The sequence below is a fragment of the Cibotium barometz genome, chromosome 33 (genome assembly GCF_041138505.1).
Source record: "Cibotium barometz isolate CiBa-2024 chromosome 33, ASM4113850v1, whole genome shotgun sequence".
Classification (NCBI taxonomy): domain Eukaryota; kingdom Viridiplantae; phylum Streptophyta; class Polypodiopsida; order Cyatheales; family Cibotiaceae; genus Cibotium; species Cibotium barometz.
In genome coordinates this window covers 16,039,957-16,049,554 of record NC_141078.1, presented here as the reverse complement: position 1 = coordinate 16,049,554, position 9,598 = coordinate 16,039,957, and the positions used below count along the sequence as shown (strand labels likewise).

The following is a 9,598-nucleotide window of genomic DNA, read 5'->3' as shown; positions in this document are numbered from 1 at the left end:
CTGACTCAATGCCATTTTTTATTGTGCTATTTTTTGTGAAATTAAAAAGCTTTTCAAGGCTAGCATGGCATTAAATGGGATTTAATCTCTTTAGTGAGTGTACTATGATGTGTATTGACAAGGATTGGGAATGTTGAAATAGGTGGTTTGTACATAATAGTGGAACTTTGTTAGGGGATGTTGAAGTAACTAGGGTTAGAATTGCATACAATGAGGATGTCCAATGCTTAATTATGCATGGATGCAAGGATATGATTGAGATGTGAAAATCGATGTATATAAAGGACACTTCCAATAATAATAATTGTTCGATAATATATTGGGCAATGTGTGTGTGTGTGTGTGTGTGTGAGAGAGAGAGAGAGAGAGAGAGAGAGAGAGAGAGAGGAGGGGGGGACATAGTTGTTTTTTGATGAGCATCCACCCATTTTTGAGCATTTGGCCATAAAATACTTGCAAAATTAAAAAATACCTGTAAAAAATTACACTAAATACAAAAAAACTTGCTATATTTCACCAACCGCGTCAATTTTGAAGGCAAGGGTACCTGCCAAAAATCAACCCGGGGGAGGGAGGGCTGCTCATAGAGGGAGAGAATTTTTTATTGTTAATTTTCTTTATTTTCATACCACTTGATGTACTAGTAAGATTATATCTTTGAAAAGGTGTTATGTTACAAATTTCGTATTAAAAAAAGCTTGGAAGAAGAAGCCATACAAAGAAGTGCATTTAGAGATAAAGAGAGAATCTAGAAGGAAGAAGAGGAAGAGATCATTTATAAATTTTTTAAAAAGCATATATTTGTTTATTTGAAAAGCTGCATGGGAGAAGGGTAAAAAGAGGGAGTGGGAAAAAAAGTACTAATTATTGTCAAGGGTGATGGTTGAAGATGGGGGGGGGGTGAGACAACAAGAGGAAAGGGGTACCTAGTCTTTTCCACACTGAACCCCTTTTGTACAAAGAAAGGAGAGCCCCCCTCTAGGCTCTCTCTCTCTCTCTCTCTCTCTCTCTCTCTCTCTCATATTTTCAAAATTTGAAACCCTTGCCTTGCTGTGCTCCTCAAATTGTAAAACAAATCAAGGAACCTTTTGAAATCTTGGGATGTGCTCACCATCTTAATCTTCGTGCTATGGAAAGTCGAGTCCACTTGAAATTTTGGAGAAAAAGCTAAACAGCAAGAGGAAAAAGCTGGAAGATAAATTTATGCACTCACATGAGTTCATTGAGATACATTTAAAAAATTAAAACGTTTCTCTTTCTTTGCTAGGTTGTTCTAAATGGGATGCATTGTGCATGTTTTTGTTAGGGTGAAGGCAAGATTAATGCTTTCCTTTGTTAGTAAAAAGGGGGGTGATTTTCTAATTCTTCCCCCAAGTTTTGTTTTGATAAATTTGTGTAAGCTTTGTTCTCTCTCTTTCTACCCTTCTTATTAGGGTGATGAGTCTTCGTAGTGTTGCCTAGTTGGTTAAAGGTTCGAGGCCATTTAAGGATTGCGAGTCCTTGAGTCTTCGTAGTGTTGCTTGGTTGGTTAAAGGTTTGAAGTCCCAAGTGTAACATTGCGTGTCCATTTCTTAATGGCTACAATGGTTGACATGTTGAACGGCCCATTGCTGCCCAAATTTCTATGATAGAAAAAGGAAGCAAAGCTTTGATAATATGGAACACCATATACACTATAAAATTGAATTAGTTCCATCCTATTTGAGTTTGTCTTCTTATATTGTATAATGCATCAAGTGAAAATACCATCATATTATTTGCCAATGAATTACCTCGACGTCATGTTTTTTTTCAATTGCAAACACAAAATATTGGTAAGAAAAGTCATTATTTAATGGTTGTGAAAAAAAGAAGGGGGGGGGATTAGTGTCATGAAAAAGAGGGGCTTGATGGCAATTGTGTCCTTTACCTTGAGTCCTTGTAGAATTTGGAATCTTGTGTGTGGTGTTTAAATAATAGAGCCACATGTGAAATTTCAAGAAAATGATGTTCTCAGGCCTGTGACCAATTGACAAGATGCCATCGAATGTGTGAAGTAGTTTTGCAAGAGACAAAGTGGTATGTACGACCTGATTTTCAAAAGTTGAAAGTGGTGTGGTTGTTTCCAGGAGTTTCCCAGATGGTTTTGTAGTAAATACATGTTCGTGGGCCAAACCGGTATGTGCTTGCCCTAGCTGAATGCTTCGGCCAACTGGTGGTGGCCATGGGATTGGGGCCACCACAGTGGCCCACTTGCGTGAACAACTCTTGTGTGTGCACATGCAGGTGCATGCATGTATACATACTCACATGCTTGTTGGCGTAGTGGTTTGTTTTTGCATGGCTTTTAAGCAAGAGATCCTAGGATCAAGTTTCTTTCCTTCGGTGATATCATATGGATCAGATGTGGTGAGCTCGCTTGGCTATGACATTAAAAGAATCCTCGTCGACCCGACCATTCCCCCCTTCTTCTCCCCTGTTCCTAGGATCAAGTTTCTTTCCTTCGGTGATATCATATGGATCAGATGTGGTGAGCTCGCTTGGCTATGACATTAAAAGAATCCTCGTCGACCTGACCATTCCCCCCTTCTTCTCCCGTGTATCCCTTCTTTACTTCTTCTTATTCTCCCTCTTGTTATTGTTAGGCTTGGAGTGGTACTCTCTCTCCCCACCCCTCCTTCGTCCCTCTTTCTCTCTCTTGTTATTGTTTAGCTCAGAGTGATTCTTTCTCTTCCATGCTAGTAGAGATTTGTTATTTCTCTCTTTTTAGAGGGAATGAATCCAAGTTGTTTTAATAATTTCCATAGTGCTAGGCTTAGATTGAGACCTCTCATTCTTTCTCTTCTATGTTAGCTGGTATTAATTCTCTCTCTGTTTGGAGGGTCGATCCCTTTTGTTGGGCTTAGCTTATAATTCTCTTTTCCCCTCCTCTATATATATTGATATTGATTGATTAGTTTTTTTTTTGAACCCATAACCTGGAGGAATAACACAATCCACCACCGACCTACAATGGAGGCGCCAATTTGCCTTATGGTGGGTGCCTGTTTTGGGTGTGTGGGTTTTGTAACCAACATAACATATCTGAGTTGTAATAAAAATAGTAGATTAGTTGCCAAATTTTTAAAAAGATAATAATAATATTTTCTCTTTTGAGCAAACCCTCCTCTCCAATGGTCCTTCAGTGTAATTTTCACGGTTCAAATTGAGAAAAACCGGTTGTAATTTTGCTTAACCTTGAATTTAAAGATTCAACTTTTTGAGGTTTTACTTATAAAACTGATTAATCTACGAATTAAAAAAAACTGGTTGGGTTGAAGGTTGTCCTTTTTTTTTTCACTGGTTAGAATTTTTTTTTAATTTGTAATACTGCCCCTCTCCTCTCTCCTCTCTCCCCCCATTTTTTTTCTCCCTCCCTCTCTCTCTCTCTGGGTTGATGGCTCTAGCCTCTCTCTTTCTTCTTTGTTTGCTTTATGTCGACCTTTTCTGACTTGGTTCTCTCCCAATTTTGGTGCATTTTTTTTTCATGGTTCTTTTTGGGTCCTGCTGCAGAGGAGCGTGTACGAGTGTAGTCACTGTAGTGAGAGAGTGAGCTAAGGGGGACGCAAGCTGGTTGTCTTTTAGCATGTGTGTTTTCTCAAAACAAGGAGGCAAAATCTAACTGCAGTGCAATGTTTAAGAAAGCAAGTAGCAGATGGGCTTTTAAAAAATTGCGCAAGCCACCAAAGCACCATATCCTAGGTACTGGAATGTGAGCTGCTTTTCCACTGATTCCTCTGCAAAGAGGCTGGAGCGCCCCCCCCCCCTCCTCTCTCTCTCTCTCTCTCTCTAGAGTCTAGACTCTCTCTCTCTCTCTCTCTCTCTCTCTCTCTCTCTCTCTTCCCCCACCCCCCTCTCCTCTCTCTCTCTCTCTCTCTCTGTCTTCCCCTCCCCCTCTCTTGTGCTGAGAACTTGAATGAGATGCCTGTGCCATGTGCTCTACCTGCTTCCTGCTTGCTTTTTGCACTTTGAACTTCACCCGCATCCACCATCATCAGCCTTTGTCCCACACTCTCTCTCTAACAACTCTTCCCTTTCAGACAGCAAAGGCAATCTTCTCTCTCTCTCTCTCTCTCTCTCTGTGTGTGTGTGCAGTCCCTCCCATCTTTGCTTGCAGGAAAATGAAAGCAATCAAAGGCACATTTCTGCTTGTCAAGAGGCCAATGCTGTCTCTCTCCATCTCTCTCCAAACATCTAGCTTTGATGGTTCCTTGTCTCAATTTTCCCATGTGGGCTCTACCCACATGAACATACCCGTGAGCTGCTTAAGTCCCCCTTTCTAGAAGTCCCCCTCCCCCCCATTTGTTTCAGCCACAGCCACTAAGTTTCAGCAAACAAAAGTCTACATGGGCTTCTGAAAGGGAATGCCAAAATTCTCTTTGCTTTACCGTCTTCAATTCCATCACGCAGAAAGCAAGCTAGTTTCGTACACACACACACACACACACACACACACACAGGTCCGAGTGAAGGAGGAGGCCAAGTGAATCGTGACTCTTGGACGGTTGCCTCTCCGCTCAAACTAAGCCCGCTTCATGCTAAGAAGTGGTCCCTTGTGGTGCCAAAACTCTTCACTTCCTACATCCAAAAAACGCAAGCTTAGAAGCCCCTCTTGAACTCTAATGGCCACACCAAAATGAGTACTCCATGCGTTGCTGCCCTCTAAACGCTTGCAAGCATTGCAGAGAGTGGCTTCTCCAAAAGACCACTAAAGAAATGGGGCTTGTAACGCCAGTCTAGCGGTAACTCTTCCCCTTGTGGACTGGAGGGGCGTCCAAATTGGGGGCCATAATGGTTGAAGTTATGACCAAATATTGCAATGGAGCTGGCCACCTATGGAGTTGTCTCCTCTTAGCTCTCATGCTTACAAGCTTCTACAGTTTGCCAGTGTCTTCTTCAAGGTTTTACAGCAGCAAAAAGCTCTCCAGAACCAGAGACCACCTCAGACGTCTGAACAAGCCTGCAATTACAAGTATTCAGGTATTGCTTGGCACCCACATTTGGCTTTTCTCTTCAGCCCTTTTTTTTAAATTTGGAAGGGGGGGGGGTAAGTTTTAGCTCGTAAAAGTGATTAAATTTGTATTTAAGGCCCTACTCTACCCTGCAGAGCCCAGATGGAGACACAATTGACTGTGTTTTGCTTTCTCAGCAACCTGCATTTGACCACCCGAAGCTTCAAAATCACAAAATTCAGGTCGGTTTTGGAGCCATAAATCCGCAAATGGATTTTGTGGCGGGTAAACTCACAATTAGTGCTAATTGAAACTCAGATTATGCCAAATAGTAAACGGGTTTTATAAAGGCTACTAATCTTTTTGTTTGTTTTTTTTTCTTAAAATGAAAAAGATGGAGCCTCCCCCACTACCTGAAGGTCTGAGGAGAAAAGAAGTAGCAGAGGTTGATGAGAATGGAGATTTTACCGAGTTCAAACCACAGCTCTGGCACCAAGTAGAGAGGTGCCCAAATGGCACAGTCCCCATTAGAAGGACAACAGAAGATGACTTGTTGCGTGCAAAGAAGATGATGCACTACGGAAAGAAGAACCACAAGCCCTTTCAGCCCCCTCCTAAATCACCTCACCTTCGCAATACTTTTAATGAGAATGGTCATCAGGTTAGACTCTCTAATTTTCCATTCATACTCACTAATTTAGTAGCAGATACAAGATTAGAACCTCTAACCTTTTCATAGTTTTGGAGCAAACCTATTGGGTGCACTGGGTTAGACCCTCTACAACCTTCATTGCCATCCACTACTCTGGAGCAAAGTTACTTGGTTACATATGTTTTGACCGTCTAATTTGCTCACTAGGGAGCTTTAATAAGGCCTTAATGGACACTAGGGAGCTCTAATAAGGCCTTAATGGACAGTAGGTAAGGTAAATGTTTTGACCGTCTAATTTGCTCACTAGGGAGCTCTAATAAGGCCTTAATGGACAGCAGGTAAGGTAAATGGATAGCAAGTTAGACCTACTAATTTGCTCATTAGGTAGCACTTAATTAAAAATCAAAGGTGTGGGTAGTTGAACCCTCTTAATTAATCAAAGATCGAAGGTGTGGGGAGTTGAACCTTCTTAGTTGCTCACAAAGTTTAAGCTTAAAGTCTTCTAATTGCTTGCCCAAGATCCTTCACTAACATGTAAGTAGCAAGGAAAGAGTACCAGTTAGACCCTCTTTTCCATTAGGGAGCCAAGCTAAGCTCCATAAAATGATAGCTAATTATACCCAGAGTGCAGTCTGCCACCTGGGCAGTCGTCTAGTGGCCGCCTTGGTGGTCATCTGTGGACTGCAGGCTGTGGCCTTGGTGGTGACAACATGTTGAAATTTCCCCCCCATGCACCATGTGGGTGGTTGGGGTGGGCCCTGTCTCAAATGCAGATTAACTTTGCTCAGAATCTTTTTGTGTTATTTTGCAGCATGCCATAGCTTATGTTGAAGGAGATAACTATTATGGTGCCAAGGCTATCATTAATGTGTGGGGGCCCTCTATAGATGTGCCAAATGAATTCAGCCTTTCTCAACTTTGGGTTTTGGCTGGGTCATTTGAAGGTGACCTCAACAGCATAGAAGCTGGTTGGCAGGTGAGTTAACCTCTTCTAATCCTTTTTTTTTTGCTTAAGCATAGCTTCTGTAGACTAAAGATTGGCTTAAATCACAGGTGAGCCCTGACCTCTATGGGGATAACAACACACGGTTGTTCACGTATTGGACGGTAATTTAACTCGGTAGCAGCTCTCTATATGTATGCTCTCTTATCCTTTCTCTAACCCAAGCTTTATGGCTAATACTTCTTTCTTTCTCAGAGTGATGCATACCAAGCGACCGGGTGCTACAACTTACTTTGCTCAGGATTTGTGCAAGTCAGTGATCAGATTGCCTTGGGTGCCACCATTTCGCCTGTTTCAGCCTACGACGACAGACAATTTGACATAGACATCCTCATCTGGAAGGTAATGATAAGTAAAGTAACCTATGGTGTCTCAATTAAGACAGCTTAAACATGGACACATTTGGCTGATTTGGAGACTCTGATGTATCAGGATCCTAGAGCAGGCAATTGGTGGATGTCATTTGGGCAGAACTGTGTGTTGGGCTACTGGCCATCTGCTCTGTTTACAAACTTAGCAGACTCAGCAACAATGGTGGAGTGGGGAGGAGAGGTGGTGAACTCCGAGCCAGATGGCCACCACACATCCACTCAGATGGGCAGCGGCCATTTCCCATCAGACGGCTTTGGCAGGGCCTCCTATTTCTCCAACTTGCAAGTTGTCGACGCCAGCAACAACCTCCAGGCGCCTGGGAATCTCAACACTTTCTCAGAGAACTCGGCCTGCTATGATGTTGAAGATGGCTACAATGGGGGATGGGGCTACTACTTCTACTATGGAGGACCTGGCTGGAACGATGGGTGCCCGTAGGAAAAAAGCTAGGAAGCAGTGCCCCCTTGTTTTCTTTTGTTTGCCTCCATTTGCTTTTTTCTTGTGTGCAGCAGCTATGGCAGGTAGAAAGATAGTAAAAGCTTCTTGCATCATGCATGCACAAAAAACATACACACTCTAATGCCTACCATTATATGGTCCGACCCTTTAAAAGCAAAGGGTTTTCAGTAAGGCTCTGTGAAATGTCAGTGGAAGTGGGTGGTGGATTGATAGCGGAAAAGCAAGAAAAAAACAAAAAAGCTACATCCTTAATGGGGCTAGCAGAAGCTAACCTTAATGCACATCCTTAATGGGGCTACTGTGCATGAGGTACGTGCTGGGGTGGTACTATTATAAAAGCTCTACTTTGAGTGGGTTTTTGGAGCCCACTGTTTTTCTAAAGCCTTCTCTTTTGTGGTTACTGGTTGGTGTAACCCTTGTCCTACTGCTTTGTGGATTTGATTGTTATTCAGGCTTAATTCCTAATTAAATCTAATTAATTATCTTTCCAGGTTTTTCCTTTGCAATTTATGTTTATCTTTTGGGACGAATTTCAGCTATTTTCCCTTACCTTTAAAACAAATAATTGATCTAGATAAAAGTCATATAAATGAACCTTGGAAGCAGCCAAAACTTTTCTTCATAATTATGAGCATTTTCCTTTACGAGTTATTTCATTTTTGAAATTGGAATTTGAGCTGTTTTTTTCCCTCCCATATATATATATATATATATATATTTTTAAACCAACAAGCGCAAGAATTAATTAAGAGAGACCAAATTACAATAACTGGCTGTGATACAGCACTGGGATCCACTGATTACAGACATAGCAATTACATATCTCAATAATCATTAACCCCTCTCCTCTCCCATATTTGGATATGATAAAAATTGACTGAATTTTTTTTTTCAATAAAAGGCATTTTCATTACTGAAAAAAGACAATACAGGTTACAAGAGTCGGAGATTTAGCTTTGGCCAAGCTTGGGGGTAGAAATCGATGCAGTCCAATGCTCCTTTCTGTTCCAATTGACTGAAATTTAATTCAAGGAAATTTTGAATGAATTGAAATTCGACGGTGCCCCTGCCGACACAGCCCTGTCAGGCAGCGGTGTTGTGGGGTCGACGCATAATGAGCCCATCAATGAGAAGCTCCGCATCTGACACGCGTCCTGGACGTCAGAATGCCGATTTTTGGAATAGAAAGAAAAAAATAAATCAAGAAATTAACGGCTGCGCCGCTGCCGCCTGCTCGTGATGGCCTGGGGCAGCTGCACACACACGGCTGAGAAGCCTGCACACTCGTGTGCAGTTTGCACGAGCTTGCAGTAAAGTTTTGTACTTCTATTTTAACCTGTAAGTGCAGTCACAAGTTAGCAGTGGCACCAGTGCTCGAAAAAAACATTGTTGTTTTCCAAGTAGTAAAAACTCATATTTTTGCTTGTTATACATCCAAATGCAAAATTTTCATCCGTAGTTTTTAGGGGAAAAAGCCAGGTGAATGATGAACGCTAGGTTCGTACGACAATGACACACTGGGGTTATGGTCTTGTCTTTGTCGGTGCCTCGACCATGTTTGACAAGGGACGATCAACCTCGTGTCTAAAAGGCACGGTGCATTTAAGAGGGGGTTCAAGTGGGATCGACGGTTGAGGGGGTTGATTTTGGGCGGGGGCGATCCGGGCTGTTGGATCCCCAAAAGTAAACTAGGGCCGCTCGATAGTAAACTAGGGCCCCAAAGTAAACTCGGGTTGCCCTGCATAACAAAAGCATATATTAATATGGGCCGGATGTACTAGCTTAGCAGAAATTATAGCCTAATGGTAAGACTATGGCCACCCTAGCGACATGTCGTGGGTTCAAATCCTTTCTTTTGCATTTTGAGACTTAGGCAAAAAAATTCTAAGTCCAAACTGTGGAAATGGAGTAAACTAGGTAATATGGCAAGCCCAACTTTACTACGAGGCGGCACTAGTTTACTTTGGGGCCCTAGATCTTTTGTAAACTAGGGGAGACAAAGCAGGACATCTCAAAAAAAACTTGGCATGTGAAGTAAACTAAGATCCCTAGTTTACTTCACAGGGGCCGAGTGCAGACATCACAAAAAAAACTCGGTCTGTGAAGTAAACTAGGATCCCTAGTTTACTTCACAGGCCGAGT

General features: G+C 42.1%; 1 protein-coding gene across 1 annotated transcript; it reads left to right on the top strand.

Moving 5' to 3' along the window:
- The first annotated feature begins 4,098 nt into the window (after positions 1–4,098).
- Positions 4,099–7,951, top strand: LOC147619348 (protein neprosin-like). Its single transcript, XM_086772976.1, has 7 exons — positions 4,099–4,998; positions 5,126–5,212; positions 5,365–5,631; positions 6,434–6,598; positions 6,676–6,729; positions 6,821–6,967; positions 7,058–7,951. The coding sequence occupies exons 1-7, from the start codon at positions 4,810–4,812 to the stop codon at positions 7,433–7,435; spliced, it is 1,287 nt and encodes a 428-aa protein (XP_086629102.1). The 5' UTR covers positions 4,099–4,809; the 3' UTR covers positions 7,436–7,951.
- The last annotated feature ends 1,647 nt before the right edge of the window (positions 7,952–9,598 follow it).